General features: G+C 36.6%; 3 protein-coding genes across 7 annotated transcripts in view; 1 reads left to right on the forward strand and 2 right to left on the reverse strand.

Moving 5' to 3' along the window:
- LOC117924092 (cysteine--tRNA ligase 2, cytoplasmic-like) overlaps nt 1-16,647 on the forward strand; it is a 28,944-nt gene extending 12,297 nt beyond the window's left edge. For both annotated transcript variants that reach the window (XM_034842646.1, XM_034842647.1), the window contains exons 4-10: nt 13,690-13,851; nt 14,329-14,499; nt 14,568-14,849; nt 14,957-15,082; nt 15,678-15,887; nt 15,978-16,094; nt 16,180-16,647. In XM_034842646.1, coding sequence (XP_034698537.1) covers nt 13,690-13,851; nt 14,329-14,499; nt 14,568-14,849; nt 14,957-15,082; nt 15,678-15,887; nt 15,978-16,094; nt 16,180-16,419 — 1,308 coding nt within the window. In that variant the 3' untranslated portion in view covers nt 16,420-16,647. The remainder of the gene's footprint in view (nt 1-13,689; nt 13,852-14,328; nt 14,500-14,567; nt 14,850-14,956; nt 15,083-15,677; nt 15,888-15,977; nt 16,095-16,179) is intronic.
- Nucleotides 16,648-16,859: 212 nt separating this feature from the next.
- On the reverse strand, nt 16,860-20,056 carry LOC117924093 (probable 2-carboxy-D-arabinitol-1-phosphatase). Of its 4 annotated transcripts, none has more exons than XM_034842648.1 (7): nt 19,757-20,048; nt 18,721-18,872; nt 18,334-18,453; nt 18,156-18,255; nt 17,843-18,018; nt 17,662-17,741; nt 16,860-17,389 (listed from the first exon to the last, which is right to left on the reverse strand). In XM_034842648.1, exons 1-7 carry the CDS (start codon nt 19,887-19,889, stop codon nt 17,263-17,265), a joined length of 888 nt encoding a protein of 295 aa, XP_034698539.1. In that variant the 5' UTR covers nt 19,890-20,048; the 3' UTR covers nt 16,860-17,262. The 4 variants fall into 4 exon arrangements, with proteins under 4 accessions (XP_034698539.1, XP_034698540.1, XP_034698542.1 ...); XM_034842649.1 differs by having other exon boundaries at nt 17,843-17,982; nt 19,757-20,046; XM_034842651.1 differs by lacking the exon at nt 17,662-17,741 and having other exon boundaries at nt 17,277-17,389; nt 19,757-20,054.
- Nucleotides 20,057-20,372: 316 nt separating this feature from the next.
- Nucleotides 20,373-24,089, reverse strand: LOC117924095 (CASP-like protein 1C1). Its single transcript, XM_034842652.1, has 3 exons — nt 21,019-24,089; nt 20,843-20,945; nt 20,373-20,754 (listed from the first exon to the last, which is right to left on the reverse strand). The coding sequence occupies exons 1-3, from the start codon at nt 21,171-21,173 to the stop codon at nt 20,533-20,535; spliced, it is 480 nt and encodes a 159-aa protein (XP_034698543.1). The 5' UTR covers nt 21,174-24,089; the 3' UTR covers nt 20,373-20,532.
- Nucleotides 24,090-24,372: the final 283 nt, after the last annotated feature.

Raw genomic sequence — 24,372 nt, forward strand, 5'->3', positions numbered from 1 at the left:
TCAGGAAATCTTAAGAACATTAAGCTAACAAGTGTTAGAAGTCACACCAACGTGGCTAGACCATTTTACACAGAGGAAAATGAGTCTACTCAGGAATCCTAACAGGATGAGTCCTCTGTTATGTCTCCTACCTATTCCCAGATGATTAACACTATAAGCCTAAGTGATGAGGACTTGGAGATCAACAAGGATCTCTTAAGAAAGGACTTCTATTCTGAAGTCAATAAGCAAAGAAATGAGTGGTTCTTTAGCACTATCCCTAAAGTCATTAGAGCCATTTACTAGGAAGAATTCTATGCCTACTTAAGACAAGAAAAGAAAAATATTAAGTTTTGGATTTGGTTTGAACTCTTCAAACAAGAGGAATGTCCAGATTATCCCTATAAGCATGTTAATAACACTAAGAGCATTGATAAAATTAAGTCTTGAATTTTCTAAGGAATTTCAGGAAAATCCCTAAATTGACCAGGCTTTTGTTGATAGGATTAACCAGAAGATTAAGGATAATCTTATTGCCCCTTTGACTGTCCAGCCTCATAAGAGAATCAATATGGTTAAAGGTGATATTAGTTCAGAAGAAGAAGCTGATGAACTAATTAAGATGTTTAAGGAACCCCATAATCAAACTATTTCAAAAAGTATTAACAATTTGGAAGCCTTTAAGACTAGGAATTACTATCCTAGACCTACCTTTCCTGACATGCAGTTTGAGGAAAGAAATCAGTATACTCAAGCCTCATACACCAGTGGTACTATCTATGAATGGAACATAGATGGTATGACTAAGTATAACATACTCACTAAGCTTTAAGAAATGACCATGGTAAGTACAACCTATAAATTAAACAATAGACTGTCAGATCATGCTATAGCTCAGACCATTGTTGTTGGGTTTACAGGTCAGCTTAAGGGTTGGTGCGATAATTATCTCACTTTTGATGATAGAAATAGTCTCCTAAAAGCCTATAGGATTAATGAGAATAGTGAAGTTGTTAAGGACGAAAATGGCCAAGATATTGAGGATGCAGTGGTTACTCTAATCTACTCAATATCCAAACACTTCATTGGAGATCCTGCAAAAATTAAGGATAAAACTGCAGATCTCTTAACCAACCTCAAGTGTCCCAAGCTTCATGATTTTAGGTGGTATAAGGAAGTCTTCCTAACCAAAGTCATGCTAAGATCAGATTGTAACCAGTCTTTTTGGAAAGAAAAATTCATCTCAGGATTACCCAAGCTTTTCTCTGAGAGAATTAGGATTAAGATAAGGGAATAGTATAATGGTCAAATCCCTTATGATAAGCTAACCTATGGTGAGATTATAAGCATTGTCACAGCTGAAGGGATTAAGTTGTGCAATGACTTCAAGCTTAAGCAACAAATGAAGAATGAACAAAAAATCTACAAGAATGAATTTGGATCATTCTGTAGCCAATTTGGTTTCAGCCAAAAGGAAACTATGCCTCCCTCTAAGCAAAAACCAAGTAGGAAGCCTAGCAAAGATAAGTTTTACCACAGTAAGAGAGGTACCTATGACAACTATAGGATGAATGATACTAAGCAGTCAAGACACGTCCAAAGAAGGGTCAACAAAGATGCTCAAAAAAAGGTAGAAGCCCCTTTAGATGTCAAACCAATTATCTGTTTTAAATGTGGCAAGGTTGGCCATTATAAAAAAGATTGTAGAGTTAAGCAAAAGATTAATAACTTAAGTGTCTCAGATGACCTAAAATATATGTTTTGTAAGGTAGTGTTAAACTCCACAAATTTTGAATCAAGGATTGATTCAGATAATGAAGATGATATTAATCAACTAGACAGTAGTGGTGAAGTTTCTAGCCAATCTTCTAGTGACCAAGCAGAATGTATTAAGGGTAATTGTAATTGCCGTCCTAAAACTATAAATGTCATAAGCCAAGATCAAGAATTTATCCTAGATACTTTAAGGAAAGTTGAAAATGAAAAAACTAAGCAAAATCTTTATGAAGTTTTTAAGAAATCTGTTGTTAAGACAGAAGCTAAGAAGATTGTTAATCCTTATAACCTTAAGGATATCTTAAATAAGTTTGACCAGCAGTCTCCTAAGGAAGTTAGCATTAAGGAACTTCATGATGAAGTTAGGCAGTATAGAAAGGAGATTAAGGAGTTAAGACAATTCATAGGTTTAAATCTCTCTAATCTCCAAGAACAAATCAATAGAATTGTCAACCAAGGAAACCTTATGGATATTCCAGAATCTTCTCATGTTAATGATAATGAGACAAATACTTTTTTGAATACTGTGAGTAGGGTTATCTTCCAGAGGTGGGAAGTCTCCCTTACTATAGTAGTCAAAAATAAATTTGTCTTTAATATTATTGCTTTGATTGATTCAGGAGCAGCTGAAAATTGCCTTCAAGAAGGTCTTGTACCTATTCCTTTATATGAAGAGACTAGTCGGTCTCTATTTGGAGCCAATGGCAAAAGACTTGCCATTAAGTATAAATTAACAGATGTTCATATCCGTAACCATGACATTTGTATTAAGCAAACCTTTATCCTTGTTAAGGATTTTAAGGAAAAAGCCTTCCTAGGAATACCCTTCTTAAGCTCTATTTATCCTTTGTGGGTAGATAACCAAGGTATAAGAACAAAGCTATTTGATAAGGAAATTCTTTTTGAATTTGCTAATCCTGTTGTAAACATCACTCCTTGTGATCAAAAAATTAATCTTGTTGGAATAGATGATCCACCTAAGATATTAGGTACCCAATTCATTCATAATCTCATTATAAATGATATTTTAAACATTCCTTTATGCATTTCAAAATTTCAAATTGATATTTTGAACCAAGGATTTTTAAAAGTTGTTTTCACATCTGAGAAAACAATTAAGTATATAGCTTTTAAGTATAATTTAACTGATTGGATTATTTTAAACCCTAATTTTCAAATTAAGTTTATTAAAGGAGAAAATTCCATTCCTAATTACTCAACTCGCGGAATTTGCAGGGTTCACGAGACCATGACCCTTAAAAAGAATACCCAAGCTCGTAACTAGAAAACCTAATCCGGTCAAGCTCCTTCTCCCCATAAAATGCTATGGAGCCAACAAGTTGAAGAAGAAGAAGCAAGGCTTCATTCTTCTAACCCTATGCCTAATAAGATGATGACCTTGTACTATGATCATTCTGATCCAGCTAATCCAGTCAAGGCCACCCAATACCCAACCATTTCAGGGTCTCAGACCTTCAAGCAAGTCACTAAGGCTAATCCCTCTTAAAAGGAATTAGCATCAAACTTCTCTTTTTCAAACAAGCAAATTGTGGTGGCTGCCAACCCCACACCTCTTTCAACAAAATCAAAATATTGGCAAAATGATTTAAATCAATCTTTTTTGGTTATTGAAAGAGAATTTTTTTCTGAAAACCCCAGAGAGATTGCTGCAAAAGCTTTTCAAGAAAATTTTCATTATCCCTATGGTGATCTTTTAAAAACAAGAGAGTTTTATGAAGCAATCCTTACAAAAACTGGTTCTGTTAAAATTAAGCATAACGCTAATAAATTCAGCAATATGGGTTTAGCATTCTCCACCTGCCATATCTATAAGATTCTTACTGTTAAGCAATGGGGTGGAAATCCTAATCTTTCAAGGGAATTTTCTGAACCATCAAAGCCAAAGTTTTTTAATTATTGGGATTATCAGAGAGCATGGTTCAATGCTTTTCTAATCCAGAATAAGGACTTCCATCATTCATGGATGTTCTATTTTCCATCTAAGAATCAACTTTCCTCTTTCCCATTTTGGTTCCATAATTGGTAGACTTATTTTGGTCCGACTATTAAGATTCTTCCTAAGCCCATCCTAGATGGCTTTGAGCTATTCAACAGTTCTTTTGTTATCCCCAGAGAACTTTCAGCTTTTCCCCATTTACTATTCTTTTTCAGTAAATTTGGCCTTGCTTGGATAGTCCAGTGGGACTATATTATCATTGCAGATGAATCAGCAGCCTTTCCAACTCTGGGAAGGACTTTTAAAACTAAATGGTGGGATGCCTTGAAAAATGATGCATCTATTGATGCAATTAAGCAATATTTCCTCAAGAACCCCACACAAGTCTTAGCCAGTGATGATATGTTTCAGTTTCTCCTCAAAAAGCAACAACTACAAGCCATGCTCACAGTAGCTAAGACCCCTCAAGATTTCCATAAAATCCTTGAAGAAGGAAGCTCAAGCTTTTCCCAAGGAAATTCTTATGCAGAATCTGATGATTCAACAAGCTACCTTCCAGACAATGGTGACGACTGTGAAAGTATCCTTCCTCTAATAAGAAGATCCAAGTAATCATCAGCCTTATGTCTTCCTACCGACAAGAATATTTTCCAACTTTGCAGTTTCAGCACCAAAAGCAGCAAGCATGTGACTACACAGTCTAAAGCAGTCTGTCAGCAGTCTTCTTAGCCGAAAGTGGGTTTTTCGGTGGAAAAGTCTAAAGTACTATAGTAAAAAGAGATTTTCACTATTCACTATTCACTATTCATGCACGATATTACTATTCATGGCAATTAGTCAAAAGGCAAACAGTGCTTTGTCCCCTCTTTTTGGCTATTTAAGGAGGCTTGATCCTCATTTGTAAGCATCTTGAATTTTTCATTTTCTCTCCCAAGCTTATGCTCTCCCTTCTCTCTTCTTTCTCTCTCAACATGTAAGCCTTTCAAGCCCCAAGCTTTCTTCAAAGCTTTCCTCCCATTGTAAGATATTTCTCCTTATGTATCTATGTTTTATGATATACCTCCTATGATGGATGGTTTTTAAGCTATGTAAATTTTCAAGTTTGTTTTATGTTTCCAGGTTACCTCCTATCATGGATGGTTTTAAATTTATGAATTAAAAGTTTGTGGTTCCTTCTCTTTTTAAATTTTTTTGGTTATTTATCTTGTTTGTTTTCTAACCCTCTTCTTTGTTTTGAATCATGGCATAATTCCTGTTTTCATTACATATGACCTTATCCTTGGTGTTGTTGGTATCAGAGCCACGGGAAGGGAAGTTGGGTTTGTTTTGGGTGTTTTGAGCTATCCTAGGATAGGTAGCAGTGTGCTTGGGAGCGCAAGCCCTGCCGGTTGAGCCGTTGTTAGCCGTGGATAGGCATTTGTTAGGCTATAAGAGGGTTGGGGTGACGTCTCATAAGGTTTTTCAATCTGCCATTAGGCTCTAAATCAAAACCCTAAAATGAGTTCAATTTTCAGAACCATGTCTAGGAGATCCATTGATTCTCAAGATACTGTTGTAAACAGTGAAGAGATCAATTATCCTAAGATCCAAAATGATTTAGATGATTGGAAGTTATCCAAGGTGTCTAATCAAGAAATTTATAAGAAGGAACCTTTAAGTTTTTCACAAATTATACCATTGAAACCTTTGAAATGTCAGTCAGCTTAGAACAAGACGACCAAGTCATAAGACTCCTAGATAACAAGTCCATTGAAAATCATAAGAAAGATGACTATAATTTCATACACTTTGGTATGATTCAAGTAGCAGCTAAGCCTTTGACAAGATTAGGTTTAAACACCTCTATTGTCATGTGTTTAAGGGATAATAGGCATCTCGAATATCGAGATTCTATTATAGGCGCAGTCCAAGTTGGACTAAATGATGGCCTAGTTTATTTCCAGTGTTTTCCTAACTTCACAGTTAGAATAAGAGATGCAGACATCTTAAATTTTGTTGTCTTGCATATTAAGACTCATGGCTTTAAGATCAAACCAGGAAACAGTCCTGTTTCAATCATAACTAAGTTTGCCTATAAGAGCATGAACACAAGCGTTGGATCTGGGGCTCTTTGCACCAGTCCTAAGGGTGAGACCACCTATTTTCACTCATATATGCTTGATAAGTCAGATTTCATCGTCCCTAACAAGATCTTGTGGAAAGATGTTGAGTTTCATGAAAACTGGCATTTTGCTAATGCTGTTCCAGCCATTGAACAGAGATCTGAAAGGATTGAACAGATTGTTCAATATCCTGATGGAGGAGGGGATTTGATTTTCTCCAACTCTTTCAGACATTCCAGCAGTCCTAGAGTTTCAGTTTATGAACCCTCTAGAGCTTCAAGCTCTTCTATCCCAGTTAGAACCACTAGGGAAGAGGAAGGTTCCAGCTCAGGAAATCCTAAGAACATTAAGCTAACAGGTGTTAGAAGTCACACCAACGTGGCTAGACCATTTTACACAGAGGAAAATGAGTTTACTCAGGAATCCCAACATGATGAGTCCCCTGTTATGTCTCCTACCTATTCCCAGATGATTAACACTATAAGCCTAAGTGATGAGGACTTGGAGATCAACAAGGATCTCTTAAGAAAGGACTTCTATTAAGCTAAAGAACCAATCATTTCTTTGCTTATTGACTTCAGAATAAAAGTCCTTTCTTAAGAGATCCTTGTTGATCTCAAAGTCCTCATCACTTAGGCTTATAATGTTAATCATCTGAGAATAGGTAGGAGACATAACACATCCTGTTGGGATTCCTGAGTAGACTCATTTTCCTCTGTGTAAAATGGTCTAGCCACGTTGGTGTGACTTCTAACACCTGTTAGCTTAATGTTCTTAGGATTTCCTAAGCTGGAACCTTCCTCTTCCCTAGTGGTTCTAATTGGGATAGAAGAGCTTGAAGCTCTAGAGGGTTCATAAACTGAAACTTTAGGACTGCTGGAATGTCTGAAAGAGTTGGAGAAAATCAGATCTCCTCTTGCATCAGGATATTGAACAATCCGTCCAATCCTTTCAGATATTTGTTCAATGGCTGGAACGACATTAACAAAATGTCAATTTTCAGGAAACTCAACATCTTTCCACAAGATCTTCTTGGGGACGATGAAATCTGACTTATCAAGCATATCTGAGTGAAAGTAAGTGGTCTCACCCTTAGGACTGGTGCAAAGAGCCCCAGATCCAACGCTTGTGTTCATGCTCTTATAGGCAAACTTGGTTATGATTGAAACAGGACTGTTTCCTGGTTTGATCTTAAAGCCATGGGTCTTAATATGCAGGACAACAAAATCTAAGATGTCTGCATCTCTTATTCTAATTGTGAAGTTAGGAAAACACTGGAAATAAACTGGGCCATCATTTAGTCCAGCTTGGACTGCACCTATAATAGAATCTCGATATTCGAGATGCCTATTATCCCTTAAACACATGACAATAGAGGTGTTTAAATCTAATCTTGTCAAAGGCTTAGCTGCTACTTGAATCATACCAAAGTGTATGAAATTATAGCCATCTTTCTTATGCTTTTCAATGGACTTGTTATCTAGGAGTCTTATGACTTGGTCGTCTTGTTCTAAGCTGACTGACATTTCAGAGGTTTTGATGGTATAATCTGTGAAAAACTTAAAGGTTCCTTTCTTATAAATTTCTTGATTAGAGACCTTAGGTAACTTCCAATCATCTAAATTATTTTGGATCTTAGGATAATTGATCTCTTCACTGTTTACAACAGTATCTTGAGAATCAGTGGATCTCCTAGACATGGTTCTGAAAATTGAACTCATTTTAGGGTTTTAATCTAGAGCCTAATAGCAGATTGACAAACCTTATGAGACGTCACCCCAACCCTCTTACAGCCTAACAAACGCCTATCCACTGCTAACAACGGCTCAACCGGCAGGGCTCGTGCTCCCAAACACACTGCTACCTATCCTAGGATAGCTCAAAACAAACCCAACTTCCCTTATTCACATTGAATGAAATCATTCTTCCAAACTGAATCATTTATTAATTCTCATTGCATGGTCGAAACTATCTTAGATGGGCACATGTATCGGCTTGCTGTCTCTGTCTTTTATGTATGGATTTACAATTCTCATTATAGAACTGAGCAATCAATTGGTATGATATTGTACAAAGATCAGCAACAAGCCCCAAATACAGGGAATGCTCAAATAGCTGCAGCTGAAAAGAGAAACTTCCTTAAGTTAGTTCCTAGCTATAAACCATCCATGTAGAAGAGTAAAGAATGAATAGTTGATTATTGGAACTTCTGCTTCTCCTCAGACATCATGAGAATTAGAGAGATTTTTCTTTAATTGAGATGATGACTGAAGAACAGATTGCAACCTGGTTCAGGTTGGACTGTTTCACATCAACACAGAAGTACCCAACCCAGGGTCAGGTTTCTATTTCATAAACAGGGATCAACCTATTGACTGTTGGAATAGAACCAACCCAACCCACAAAAAGGTTTAGCTTGGTTTCTTGGGGGAGTCTCTTTTGGTTTGTGATTTGAAGTATCCTGCTTAGGAGTTAACACATAAGAGAAGAAAGCCCCCAAATGGTACAACCTTGAAGTATAGACAAAGAAAAAAAAATGTACTTTACTTTGAAACAACAAATATAAAAATGAATTTTCATGATAAACAATTATTGTTCTTACTTCTTATTTCCTAATATTATGCTCTTAGACAGTATTGTTTTACCCCTGTGGTCTGTTTTACTCAACTTCTCCACCCATAACTAAACCAACCTCTATTAATTCTTAACTTCTAAGAACCAAACTAAACAAACACAAACGAGGTTGGATTGGTTTCAGTCTTGTATTCTATAGTACTTGCAACCCATAGGGAAGATTTTACCAACAAAGCTCACAGAGTAGAATAGTTAACACTTCATGATGCCTTTTTCCTTTGAACTTTTTTTGAGAAGGAATCGCTGCCATACATGCCAAAGGCTAAGGATGGTAGAATTAGTGAAGCTCAACATTAAAAACCCTCCAATCTTGGAGTTAGTAGGGGCCCCTCTCCCCCTCTCAGTCACAATACTTGTTTTGGACTAAGCATTCTAAGCGCCTAACCCAATCCTACCCTGGCTCAACCCCTTTGGCACTTTAGTAGTTTTTAAGTGAGTGCTTATTTGAAAGAAAACTGTGGAGAAAAGGCTGTCATTTCAAGTGTACAAAAGAAAATTTTAAATTCAGAATATATCTATATATATTCTTGAATTGGAACTCTATCTATATATATATATGTATTTAGAATATCTACAGTGAGATTGTCAGTATTGGTTAGTGGCATTCCCGCGCAAAGTTGTCTTCCTGCTACAAACCTTTGTTTATCTTGGGAGTGTCTAGTAGTTCCTGTGCTATGTGGGATTCAGTTGAGGGAGGATTTGGAAGGAGATTAACCTGTTGGAAAAAGTGGTACATATGGGGGGGGATGGGATGTTGGGGAATTAACCCTTATCAAGAGTACCTTTTTGAGTCTTCCTACTTACATTATGTCTTAAATGTAATTCCTTAAAAAGTGAGGATTGAACTGGAAAAGATTCTAATATATTTCTTGTAGGGGAAATCATTCAAAGGAAAGAAGTGGAGGATTGGGAACTAGGAAGTTGGAGCCTTTGAATTAAATGCTGCTTGGCAAATGGTTGTGGAGATATGCTCACGAGCATAATAGCTTGAAGAGGAGAATCATATACTAAAAGTACGGAGGGTTGGATAGACGACGGTGCACTAAGGGGGTGAGAGAGACCATTGGTGTGGGAATATGGAAGGAAATTCGGAGGGGGTGGGACGAGTTCAGCCTTGGAACTTCCCTTTTGGTCATGAATGATAGGAATCCAAATTCTGGTTGGATAACTAGGTAGGGGAGCATTGTTGAAAGAGACTTTTCCCATATTGTTTAGCCTAGCCACTTCAAAAATATTAATGGCAGATCTGTGGGACACAGATGGATGTTGCCCATTTTTATTTTTTTTTATATCAGAGAGATGGATGTTGCCCATTGGCCCTTGCATTTTCGAATGCATTTCCATGACTGGGAAATAGACTAAGTGTGTTAGTTTTCAAACCTTATAAATGTTGTGAGAGTTGAAGCAGTAGGGGAGAATTCTTTATTTTGGAAGGAGAAAAATAAAGGGATATTTTAGTTGAAATCCCTTTATTCTTTCTTATATGTGAAGGAGAGGGGGTTGTTTCCTGTTTAAGAAGTCTGGGATTCCAGTGCCCTTTGAGGACCCTTTTTCTTGTGCATGGGAGGCCATGTTAAGAAAATCTTAACTGTATATATGCTTATGAGGAGAGGGTGTGGATGTTGGTTAAGAGGTAAAATCTTTGTAAAACTAGTGAAGCATCAGGCAGCCATATCCCAATTTACTGCATCAAATCTAGATAGATGTCGATGTGTTGTTGGCAATTTTTAGGTTGCAATGGATATTTTCTTTCTCGATTAAAAAAACTTTTGTTGGGCTGGAAGTTTTGGAGGTCAGAAAAGTAGCAAAAGAAGGTTTGGAAATTGACTTCTCTTTGTTCATCTTGGAAGACGTGGAGAGATCAAATTGATCAAAATTTTAATGGTAAAGAGTATTGAGACAAAAGCTAAAGGAATAAAAACAAAAAAAATTAAATCCCTTTAGGAAGGTGTAGAGTCTTATTTGGAAATGGAAAACTGTACATTGTTGGAGTTCAGTGATTGTCTAAATTGTAGGTAACTACTAACCCCTCCCCCTTCTTGTGTACGTAGGTACCTCTAATTGTTTATTTCTGCCAAAGCATTTTACTCCCATTTCTTTTAGTTTAAAACACTTTAATGGGTGATCGAACATTTGAAAGTTGGAAAAAACTTTGAAGCTATCCAAAAGTGGCATGAAATGGGGCCTAAGACAATATTTTAACCCAAGGCTGTCAAATGGAGGTTGTAGATAAGACCAATAAGAACTTTTGAGTTGAATGGTTGGCTCAAACTGGAAAGGAGGAAAGCATAGTACTTCAATGTTAAAAAACCGGTGCCTTCTTTATTGTAGAAAAATATTGGAGTTGTCTTTCACTTATTAGTTTCAAATTCCAAAATTCTCACTAGCATTAATATTTATTTTTTAATAGAATTGAGCTCATTCACTCTACTATAGAAGGTATATAAGTCATCTTAGCGTCAAGCTTGATTGAGTGGGTGCAAATGTAGCCTAAAAGCATGAAACATCATTTCTATGTTTGGTTCTAGGAAAATTTGAGGGAAAATGCAAGTGAAAGAAAATAGAGAAGAAAAGTAAGCAAGAAAATAAAGAATAGATTTAAAGTCAATAAGTTATTTTTATATGCTACTCCAAACTCATTTTATGTGTTTTTCCTATTCTATGTAAAGATTAAATAAATTTAAGAATATATAAATTTTAAACTAATTTTAATTATATTTGATTTTCTTTCATATTTTTCATAGAGAAACCAAACATGAAAAAATCAATTCTTTTAGTTTTTTTTTCTTTCATTAGTACTTTGTGGGAACCAAACATATCCTAAGAAACTCTAATTAAAAAAAAAAAAAAACCATACCCTAAGAAACAATAATGAATGTGATAATGATTTAGAAGCATATGATTCAGAATTGTTATTTCATTGTGATTGGTGCATGCATCTTATTTGCTTAAATGAAACTTGTTGCTCACATTTACATTAAGCTAAATCATTACACGATGTCATTGGGAGCCACTAATGCACATCCAATCACATAACACAAGGCCTTTTCTTCCTCACATATACACATTTTTTTTGCACTATAAACTTTATTTCAACCAATAGAGCAAAACCCATTGTTGGAATCTAATCTACTTGCTGGAAAACATGTCCTTCGCCTATGCATTCTTAGCAACATGTTCACACCACATTGTCAACCTCTAAAAGTTGTTGGAATTTGATACCGAGTTCATGAGGTAGACACAACTTGGTTTAGTCTTATTGGATTTAGACTATATTTTTTATAGATAAGAAGATAAATATATTAGAAAGGGTCGCCAAAAGAGCGACCCACGTTATACAGAACATTTACACTAGCCAACAAAGGCTACACCAAAAGCCAAAGCTACAAAACAAGAATGACTTAAACAACATCACCCTCAACAAGTTCCCAACCAATCGAAAAAAAATGAAGAGTCAAAGGAACATCATTTATAAACAACTTTGTTCTTGACCATGGAAGACCAACAAAAATGCATTTTAGACTTTGAATTGAAAACTCCTTCCCATCAAAGGCTATTCTATTCCTTACCTTCCAAACTGTCCAAAATAAGCATAAGGGATTCGCTCTCCAAACCTTCCTAGGTTTTTTAGCCACGAATGAACCATGCCAACATAAGTGTCTGTCTAACCGACCAGGGTAGCACCTGAGACACCCAAAAAAAGGCAAAAAGCAACTCTCAAAAGACCCTTGTCTTTACACAATAGACAAGGAGACAATTACTATTTTTTATTTTTTATTTTGTCTTACACTAATGGTATTAAGGAGTGAAATTGCCAACTTAACTCATGGCTTTGAGAACTTCATTTAGTTTGTGTCTTTCTCACATCCCACCCCAAAATCCAAACTGCACTTGGCTTTCAACTCTTCCATTACCCATATATATGTATGTGTGCATGCATAGTTGTTAACTCATAAAACGTATCATGTATCTTTTTTCTATTTTTGTGTCATGTATTGTATTGCATCATGTATCATAATTATTTTTTTTTTCATATGGTAAAAAATAAATAGAAAAAATGTGTACATGTCTACATATATTGGAAGCATGAAATATAAAACGATATATAACCAATTTCATAAAAGATAGTAGGGTTAAATTATATCATTCCATATGAAAATATTGAATGCTAGAGTTTTGAAAAATTCAAGTTAACAAAATATAAGTTTAATGTATATGTTCATCACAAAATCTACAAAATTAAACTTTTAAAATTTTTATATTTGATTTTTAGTTCCAAATTCTAACTATGCATATGTACATATATTGTTTATACATATGTGAAGTGAACATGTGCACGTGCACACACACATAAACTTTTCATGATTCTCATTTTTCATTCCCCACCAAAAATAAAAAAATAATGAAAAATAGTTGAAAGTTAATGTATTGTTGTACCACATATTGTATTGTGTATCATATATATATTGTAAGATAATTTTTAGAAAAATATGCAGATTGTGAAATGTATCAATTTCCATAAAAAAAAAAAATATTGTATTGTTGTATCATATTGTATACTGTAAGTTTTTAACAACTATGTGTGTGTTTCCCTCAAAAGTTAAGACCATTTTCCTCTTTTCTCATTTGAATTGCACCTTCGGCCACTTCAGACTGAAGACCCTAATCCACATAAGTTATTCAACAAGGATTATGCATAGTTTTAATGAACATCATTTATTGAATACTTGGCTGGTGAAAGATTTCATATTAGAATTTCATCCAAGGCTAACTAGGGCAAAACATATTGGTCAACATGTAGTTGCTTCAGCACATGATCTCAAAATTGTAAACTGTTGAGTTCCAAAGATTGACCCCACCTTCCGAGTGATCCCCATGCATAATATTCATTTAAGGTTCTTAATCTGCTGTTGAAATTAATGGTAAAATCATGCTGTGATATAGTTTTTTCAAATTTGTGCTGGTTTAGCTTTTTGAACTTGTGCACATTAATATCAGTTTTGAGTGATTGAATCTTAACCTGAATCATGGTTCAGAAGTTGCTGAACACATGACAGTACTTGATTTAATTTTTGTATCTTCACACCAAAAACTATGTAAAGTTGATATTTTGCAATTCTTATCATCTTCTATAAATTTTTTGTCAACCTCCGTTGAAATAATCATGGGTAATACTCAGTTGATTTCTATAGACTTTGTCCCTGAAATGCTTAGTGGCTGCCAATGTTTGAAATTCTGCAGATTATCCGGAGGGCAAATGAGCTTGGAGAGAATCCATTGACTCTGAGTAGCTGCTTTTGCCAGGAATATCTTGATGACATGACTGATCTCCACTGCCTCAGTCCTACCCATCAGCCACGTGTTTCTGATCACATGGACCAGATCAAGGATATGATAACTCAGGTTATCTTCTTGCTTTATTTCACGTGAAGTTTGTAACAGAAATTTACCTCTCTCTCTCTCTCTCTCTCTCATGTGCTTATGTGTGTAGCAATGTCGTTTATCCAATATAAATGCCAATAATGAAAAAAGATTCTGCATTGTAACTACTTATTATAAAATACTAATTTGAGGCAGCCCATAACAGTGAGGACCAATGTCTGTTTTACGTGGAAGTTGCATACTCAAAAACTTGTCAGGGAGAAATATACACCCATAGTGCCTTACATTGCTGTGTTTTGACTTTTCGTAATAACATCTTTAGGAATGTCACATCTTTCATTAATGGCAACAGTGACATGAAAATGAAAATTCTAACTTCTTTTTGCATTCTAAGAGTATCGAATATAAACATGTGAAGTTCATTGGTTATGATATGTTGACCATTGTATTGAACTTACCTTTTTTTCTTCCCCTTTTGACTGTTGATGTGCCCTGCAGATTATCAACAATGATTGTGCATACACAATTGATGGGGATGTGTACTTTGCTGTTGATAAATCCCCAAATTATGGCAGATTATCTGGGCGGAAGCTGGAAGATAACAGAGCTGGTGAACGTGTTGCTGTTGATTCAAGAAAGCGAAATCCAGCTGACTTCGCATTGTGGAAGGTGAGAAACTGTCACAAATTTCCTGATATTTATGCTCATTTTTGCTCCTAATATTTCCAATTTTGCAGGCTGCAAAGCCTGGTGAGCCAAGTTGGGACAGCCCATGGGGTCCTGGAAGACCAGGATGGCACATAGAGTGCAGTGCAATGAGTGCACATTATTTGACCTTCAAATTTGATATTCATGGTGGTGGAATAGATTTGATATTTCCACATCATGAAAATGAAATTGCCCAGAGTTGTGCAGCTTGCCAAGAAAGCAATGTTAGTTACTGGATGCATAATGGGCATGTCACTAACAACAATGAGAAAATGTCAAAGTCATTGGGGAATTTTTTCACAATCCGGCAGGTAAAGTTAATCCAATATCATAAATTTTCCATCTGTTTGGTGCCTTTTAAATTTGTAACTATTTCTATTTCTTATGAGTATGTTTCTATTTGACCCATTCTTTGTAGATTACTGATCTGTACCATCCACTGGCATTGAGATACTTCTTGCTGGGTACGCACTATCGATCTCCTGTCAATTACTCAATTGCACAGCTGGAAATTGCATCAGACGCTGTATTCTATATATATCAGGTATAAAACATTTTCTTGTCCCCAGATTTTCCATTGACCAGGACAGGCTTGGTGGGTCATGATGGGTGGATTAAATATTTGCTCCAGTCAACCAGTAAATATATATGCACCAAACAGAGTCCCTAACAATTGAAACTTCTCTTTTATTTTTATTTCATTTCATTTAGGATTACTTAATCTTCATCGGTCTTCTCTCACCCACTGTGTAAGTTGGGTTGATGAATTTCCTTTGAACTGCTCAAGTTATGAATTTCTTATAAACTGCTAGAGTTGTTCTGGTTTCTTGAATTGATATTTGTTATTTCTCCAGGTTGTGGAATTGATATTTGTAATTTCTCTAATTCTCTGTGAATTTATTTTAATTACGTTAATTAATTAATTATTTTTTGGAGAAAAAATGTGACCTGTGTTTGGACCAGAAAGTGACTTGGATTTATGGATAATTCCCTAATTGGATCGCCTGCCAATGGTGGTTCCATCTTTATTCCACTCTGCTGGAGTGTACCCAACTAGACCGAAACAAATGTAGAACAGATATATTGCATGCACACATGTTATATTAATATTTCTTTTTGAACTATTTTGTGATTATTAGACATTGCGAGATTGTGAGGATACTTTGTCTCTATTTCAAGAAGTAAATGGGCGAAATGTTTGCATTACTCCTGCTGCCCGAGACTGCATCAGGACACTACAGACTGATTTCCAGACAAAGATGTCTGATGATTTGTCCACTCCACATATATTGAATGCTTCTCTTCAAGAAGCCTTGAGGTTCATAAATAGTTGTTTAAACATGCTCAAGGTATGCAATCAGAATTGGATCAAGCAAACCTTTAATGCTGTCTCTGTTAGGGGAATAACATGAAATCTTTATTTTTCTATTGTTTTCCAGAAGAAGCAACAGAAGCAACAGCAATTATCAGCAGTTGAGTCCCTCACCGAATTAGGAAAAGAAGTGAAGGGAGTTCTCAGTGTTCTGGGATTGCTGTCCACTTTGGCTTATTCTGAGGTGATGAAGCACTATGTTAAATTTTTACAGCCAAATTTGTCTTGGATGAATTTCATCTTCAACTATGGCTTCTTTCATTGGACAGGTTTTGCAGCAGCTGAAAGGTAAGGCATTAAAGAGAGCTGGGATGATTGAAGATGATGTTTTGCATCTCATTGAAGAAAGAGCACTAGCAAGGAAAAACAAGGATTTCTCAAAGGGTGATCAGATCAGAGCTGACTTGGCTTCCAAGGGCATTGCTCTTATGGATGTGGGCAAGGAAACAATTTGGAGGCCGTGTGTCCCAGTCCAACAAGAACCGCAGGCACCAGCCTCGTCAACTTAATGGTGGGCAACCTTATTCCACCTGACTAATGCTTTTGAGAATTTTTGGTTATGATTCTTAAATTTATTGCTCATAAATATAAAGCTCGTACAAGTGTTTCATTTATATGCTAATCTATGTTGTAACTTTCCTCGACTTTCACTTGTTTACGACCCCACTGAGGCGGTCTCGAACTTCAGAATTTATTGTTCAAAAAAATATAATTTTTGTTTTTTTAGACTTTCATCATATAGTGCTCTCACCCATAATCTCAATAATGCTTTCCTTTCCATGGTGAATGGGAGAGCTCCCTCTTCAGGCAATCATATAATGAGTTCCAACCATATCCATATTAATTCTTACTTGGAAAATTTTCAGTTGAAATAATAACAGGAAGCTGGTGGTTGTCCGGCTTGATGCGCCAAGCACTCTCAAAATAAATCATGCAAAACAAGATACAATGAAATAGAAATGGCAGGTTTAAAAATTAAAAGTATAAAAATTGAATGATGAAGTTGACAGAATATTAAGCCAAAAAGGATGCAAGTCTTCTCGAAACCAATGTATAGCTGGTGCAGGATAGTGACTTGCTGCAGTGAAATTCACTGCATAGCTGCAGCTGTACACTGGAGTCTTGGCTTGCAGCACTTAAATCCAACACATAGTAGCACTGATGCTTACATTCTTTACAATATGTTGGACTAGTTTCTTAATTTCGAAGTGGGAACTCTCAATTGGAAATCAAGCAGGTCAAAATAGCTCCCTGTGTGTCCCGTATGATCATATATCTGTTCTGCAATGCATTAGGTGGCAGCATCTGCTTCTCTTTGCTACTCTCTCTGTGCATGCCTTAAGTGAGGAGTTTCAGTTAAGATAGATGTGATTGCTGTACATGTGGGCTGTCATGTTCAAGGATTGCAGCATGGCTTCCCCTCTAGTATTGAATTTGAATACTGTTATTCCACCATTATTCACATCAATTGCTCGGAACCTGAACCATCAAAACAGTGTCAGAGCTTGCTGCTAAAAGAACCGGAATGACCATGTTCCTATTGTTGTAGTATGATATTCTGTGAACAATCACAGGAGAGCTGGAGGCAAGAATTCAAGCCATTGGCCAAAATTTTATGCCGTTTACATGAATGCGATTTACTGCTGAACGGTCCAGGAATTTAACTTAAAATCAGAAGCAAACTCCTTAAGGATTAAGACAAGATTACTGGCTTGTAAACTGAAATTATGAGATTATGGTCACCCTTATACCTCTCAGGGCTAAGTCCAAGAGCCGTGCAGATGAGTGCCCTCAATATTGATTTGTGAGTGATAACCAAAAAATGTTCTCCCTGATAAAAGACACACACTTTCAAGAGAATATTTTAAAAAATATAAATATATCCTAAGATGACAATGAAATGTGAGCAGCATGGCACAGAAAACAACTCACAGGTGTATACAAGATTTCTGTCCAAGCCTCACTTGCTGTTGCCCATATTTTTCGAAGAGGGTAGACACCATTCACATTAAAATTAGCTGGATCTTCTCTCCAGGTTATATACTCCTTTGGATATTCCCTCCTAGCATCCACTGCCTCCAAACACTGAATGTAAGTTAGTGTAGTGTCTACAAATTAAAGAATGTAGACTAAGCATTGTTCCCTGAACCTCACAAGCCTTGCTCAAAACTCAATCTTACCAACTAAACTTCATTGAAGTACCAAAATTTTTTACTGGATGAACAAGTAAAATAAAAGGACGCACCATTTTTCATGCCTTCAAGAAAAAAAAGATGGGCTTCCTTCAGCGAATCAAGGAAAACCAGAGGTCCTTCCCTCCCTTGCCATATGACTTCAGCAGTGGACTGCAGTAAACACCCAGAGCTAATGATTGATAAAACTTCATATATGTGCAGACTATCATTTATATGTATCAGTCAAACCTTGGCACGACATATTGGACTTGAGAAACACTGATCGAAGTATATGTTTGCTAAGGCTTCTCTGCACCTTTCTGCTTGCCTCACTCCAGTTTCTGTTAGAACAGAGAGGTTTGAGCTTCCCTGAATGTGTAATTAACAACTAAGTTAGCAGTAAGATAACTATGGAATGTAAGATACAGAGGAAGAAGAACTTGGGGTTCACAATAGACTTCCAATAATCAAAGAACCATAGAGAACAAAAGGATCAGTTGGTTAAATAGGTTCTTAAGTTCAAAAATAGTGAAAGAAAAGAATAACATGTGAATAAGAACAGTGATTTTGGAATGCTTTTCCTTGTAAACCGGCCAAGTTGAAGAACAGGGGTTTGGGCAGTAAGAAGCAACTAACCTGAATTCTACTCTCTTGGTTCCAGGAGCTAAGGCCATGCCTTACTAGAGTTACCTTCTTGGGTGAAGACAGCAACTTACGAGTAAGCGATGTTGTTGCTCTATTGAAATCATAAGCAGCCCCAGTCATAGAAGCCTCATGTTCAAGTTTTTCTGTTGTGAAACAGTAGATGCATAGTTAAAACCATCTCCCACTTGGAATAATCATATGCAAGTAATTTGAAGCCATCCACACAATTCATATGGAGAGAGAGCAAGCATAATTCCTTTATTAATTATTTTGTATCAGCAGGATTTTTCTGAAAATGAGGCACATATTACTGATCCATGCACCCATTTTTCCACAGTAATTCCTTCAAATTTTCTAGCACACAAAAACATAGCTACTATGATGCATCGGTATCACCCAATCGAGTTGGTTGGTTCTATGGATCCCCACCTACTAGGGTCACTAAGTATTCTGCTTTTCTAAAGGAGCAATTGGGATAAATAAGCATAAAGTTTAGATGCAAAGCAACCCCAACCTTCAGTCATCAAATCATCCAACTTTATACACACATTTGACCAGAAAACATGAAGATCAATGGCAATTTATTCTTATCAAGCACAATCAGATTCACCAGTGTCAGTTTTCCCACATGGGGCAGTCTTAATTTCACGTGAAGGGAACCCCTTTTGCTATTTGATTCCTCTCTAATTGATGGGCAAACCCATTTTAGATTTTTGAACATGAAGATTTTGCGAATGGGTTCTTGTTATCTCCCAGAATGGAAGACGTCTATAAGCCTCTTATGTGATTCAATTTAATGAAATACTCTGAACCCACCATTTCTTTAGTGGGTGGTTTCAATTTCATTTCTTTGGAACCCCGTTTGGCAGTCAAGAAAGTGCGGAAATAAATTCGAAGCTGTATATTTTTGGTTGTTGGTTTCCTCTGGTCTCTGAGAAACCATTAGGGCAACGAAAGAGCAACTTCTTCATTCATTCTCCCCAACTTCATTCATTCTACATAAAAAGTTAAAAACACATGAAATTACCAGTGATTGAAGGCGTGTCTGGACTCGAATTTGAGCACCTAATCTGCAATGTTGGAGCCCTCTGAGTCTGAAGTTTTGGAAGCCTCTTAGAATCATAAACAGAGGTGGAACACAGAAGAGCTTTGCAACTCATCTTCTTGACAACTGGGTTGAAGGTGTTTGTGTGTTCCTGATGCTTTGTTTCACATTTGGCTGGATCTTCTGCAGTGGTGGGTGGGTGATGCCATGGTTCCAAAGAGGTCGAGAATTTATTTGAATTCAGTTATAGATGATGTAGATAGGGTAAGTTGATTGGATGGCAGAGACTGAATGGGTGGTCGTCGATTCTCATCCTCGTATTTTATCCTGTGGATATGCCTTTCCATATAAAGTAACTTTCACAGGTTCCAAACACTCCCAACTTTCCACTTGTGCCGTGCCATGACAGTAGTTTGGTTGTATGGTTACTGTTAATGTAATTGATTCACATTGATCTGCATTGGTGGGGGGTCACTAAAACCTTAAAGTTCTAAAATAAATTGGTAATTTGATACAATCCATGCTTTAAATTTTAAGGATGTTGGCCTACAATCTATTTCTCAATTTGCTCACATTCATGCACGTAGAGTAGTAAATCTGCAAAAGAAAAAAAAAGACCACCTTTTTCAATGTTTCCAAACAGATAACAAGAGCAATATATAGTTTATATATCCTTCATCGGATATGGGACCGAGTTGAGTCATGAACATCAGCAAACATATTACATGATAGATCCATACTGGGGACCGTATACTGGTCTAAGGTTTAGGGTTGAGGACAGCGTGAATGGAAAAAAGAAGAAGCACCAAATAAAGTACAGCAGCGCTGAAACCGGCTATAAGAGCTCCTGTGACATGGTCACAAAACTCAGGAACTTGTCCACAAACCGGTAGCCAACCAGCATGACTGTTCCCTTTCTTGCCCACATCAGCTATGGCCAAGGCCGCAGAAATGCTTGAAGTAAGCAGCAGAGTCATAAACTGAAGAACAAGAAAACAGTCTCTTCATCAACAAGATCGATTAAACGTAATCCATACAAGAAAAGAAGCCATGAACGCATTAAATTACCACATCAAGAAGGAAAACTAAGTGCCAAAGCGGAGTTGAGAAAGAGAGAAAAAGGGCAATGAAGCTGTATCCACTTGCAATTGCATTCGTGATCGCAAAGTATCTGCACCAAGCTTTTTGTCACCAATGATAGAAATAAAGTAATTAAACCATGGGAGAGAAATGAATTAACTCACACGAAAGCCCGCGCATTGGTATACTTTGCATCAAATGATAGGTTCAAGACCTCAGCAGAGTCACGGCTGGTGACCATTACAATGGTTGCAGACAGGGCTGCACACAAGACTAGGAGCCTTAGTAGAGTTGTGATGATCCTCTTGATCTTAGCCATGAAGGTTAAGCTTCAGTGAGTCTATACTCTATAGTAAGGAGTGCAAGGCGCCTCTAGGGGGGGAATTTAAATGGAAAACCATAGAGGATACATATAGGCTGACTGCCCAGGTGTGCATGTGTTAGGAAGGCAGGTACGGGGTAGTACACTAGTTTAATTTTTCTTTGCATTTTCCTGAGAAAATTGCTTTGATCACTCATGAAATCATGCAAATTATCTGCCTCCTACCAACATGTGTAGCCAGATCAGTGCTTCCTAAATGGAAATTTTTGGGTTAGTTGCATGAAAAATATATGCCTCGGCATCATTGTGAAGAGTAATCGATTTAGTTGAACTACCCACTTGTGCAATGGCCTAGTGGCCTGCCTCTTGGGGAACTTGGCCCCGAGAACCTGTCTTGCGGGCGACCACCGACCCAACTTTGATATTAAATAATAGTACCACATACCTTTGTCATTATATTCTATATGTGTGTGAAACCATATGGGCGGGTTTTAAATATTATAAGTAGATATTTTGTCAAAATATAAAATTTTCCAGCTGGAGGAAACGTGGCAAGTGTTATTTCTTCCAGTTGGCTAGGAGTGAGAGAATTAGCTGGCAAGGGATAACATAGGGAGGTTGGTTTGAGAATGGGGTAGGAATAGTACAAGGGTGCGGCTGGGGTTTTCACATAGCTAGGTGTTCAAATATTCTAATATGTATACATCAATCCTATTCCTTCTTTGATTTTATTTGTAATGTTTGCTCCTTTTGTATAAATATTTTTCATTTTATACTCAATAAATCCTGATAGCTTTAAAACGTATTTACTTAATTAAGAGAAATTATCATACATAATACCAAGAACTTTCGCCATTCGATGTGAGATATCAACTTTCTCTGGGAAACCCAAGAGAGTGCCTGGCATCAACTTATATACAAACATATTTGTAGAATATATTGGCACAAAAAGGAAAAAAAGAAACCACAATGATTTGCATGATTTCTAGGATCGCGAGACTGAATACAGAGGAGGCTTATTCCAATATAGTTCTTGTCAATTAATGGTTATGAGGTTTCCATATTTGTTGCTTCTTGTGTTTTATCATCCACTAAGTTCATTTGGTCTTCAGCTCTTCACTCATGGATGCACTGGCCTATGTTCACTACTATCCTAGAAAGCCTCTTGTGCCATAGGGCATTTGCACTTCAGGCAGCTTCCAGGCATTTTAAATACCTACTTCTACGTGCCTTTATCTTCCTCACTTTTGGTGATGGTCCTTCTGAGATTTTTCATGGCCATCATTCTTCCACAGAATGTGATTGTTGCCATTGCTTGCAATTCTGAATATAACAAAGAAGATTCTGTCACTATGAAGCAACCCTCAAAAGATCATGATTCTTTTTATCACTATTCTTCATTTCATATTGGTAGCAAATCTTTAATAAGTTTTCAATATCTTATCCTGTTAATTCCTCCATGTTTCCCAAGGATCAGGAAAAAAAAGATGAGACGACTTATTAGAGAGGATTTCCCACAGCCAGACACAGCTCGAACCATACTTAGCTTAGTTGGACATCAATCTCAGCAGCAGCTGTTTTACAGGCATGTGGCAAGGTTCTTACGAAAATTGGATGATGATGGTCTTGCCCACCCTGTGAGTATTTATGAATGTGCTGCTACTGTATCCTGTCCTGCTAGGACTAAGAAATGATTGACCAAATTTAATCTTTCTAAAACCTATAGATTATTCTATATCAGGGTACAAGAGTTTTGAGTGAGGATACTATAATGGAGAAGACCTCGCCTATTGCTCAAGATGAATCCCTGGGACAAGTTTCACACTATACAAGGCATGATCACAAGCACAATCTTGTGCCACAGTGGGACAGGGATTCCGGACCAGGCAAGCTATATCATAATTCACTCTATTTCTCCACTCCAAAATAGGATTTCTGATGTGTAATTCATGGAACCTAACTAATCATAGAACCTTGTTATATAATATACAATCACATTAAGAAGTGACATACCCTGTACATGACATTTGTGCTTTTCTTGGATTCTTATAGTTGATTTCAACCATTTGGGGGTTTTTCAGGTTCCAGTGACAACAAATGCAGAAGGGTTGAGATTTGTGAAAGTAAAGATTGGGATCCGTTCAGATACCTCAGGTTGGAGACAAGTTTAGCTGTAACCGTGATCCAAAAAGAACAGTTGGAATGAGATACACAAGAAGACATGCCATGGACCATCAAATGAATCACTCCAGATATTACTGTGAACCCACATGCAATTTCTTCTCAGATGACAATCTTATCAGCTTATTGAGTGCATCATGGGGAAAGTTGCTGCTCAAATGGGAAAGGAAGGAGATGCTACTCCTTTTACAGATGTTGCTACGAGCTGTTTCCAAATTAGAATCATAGATCAGGAAATAATTTTGTTAAAAGCAAGGTTAGTATCTTAGGACCAAGCCTATAATGATATCCATCAAGTCCCAAGGTCATGCTAGATTCAAATAGCAAGAGTGACCTTATTTTGAGGACCAACATATCCTTTGAAAGCCTTTTCTAACTGATATATGATTATTATGATATGTTGTAGAAGCTGAAGCAGTTTAATCTGAACGCTATCAAAGCAGATAGTCTTTTTATCTTTTTAGTAAATGAGTGCATAAACATTAAAGTTCCACCTTATTCTACATTGAGCAGTATTACTTATGATCATATATAGCCTCCAACCAATCAGCCTGCTTTGTCTTTTTACCAGATTCCCTTACTAACTACTGTCTGGTTAATCTAGAAATCATTTAGACGTTCTTTAGAACAGGTGTAAACACTTCTAATCATCAGAATTGGGTTCCATACAAAACATAAAATGTAAAATAGTGTCTTATCCATCTTTTTCTTTATCTTCCCCGTAGGGATCCTTCTTTCTCTTTCTTCCCTTCATTTTTCACATATTTTCCTTTTTCTTGTTCCATTTTGTTCGCTTGTTTGTAGGTTTTTTTTTATTTTTTTATTTCGAGTTTGAGCTGTTATCTTGCTGCTTAGTGAACAGTTTGAAAATTCTATGGCGTAGTCTTTTAGAACAGTTCTCAATTGTTTTTAGCAACAAGAACTTAAATATGAAAAACAGTTTTTTCAGCTTATTCCTCAAGAAGGTACAGCAAGCTTATGTACAATGCAAAAGCTTCCAAAAACATTCTTCATA

Source organism: Vitis riparia, chromosome 10 (assembly GCF_004353265.1).
Source record: "Vitis riparia cultivar Riparia Gloire de Montpellier isolate 1030 chromosome 10, EGFV_Vit.rip_1.0, whole genome shotgun sequence".
Lineage (NCBI taxonomy): Eukaryota > Viridiplantae > Streptophyta > Magnoliopsida > Vitales > Vitaceae > Vitis > Vitis riparia.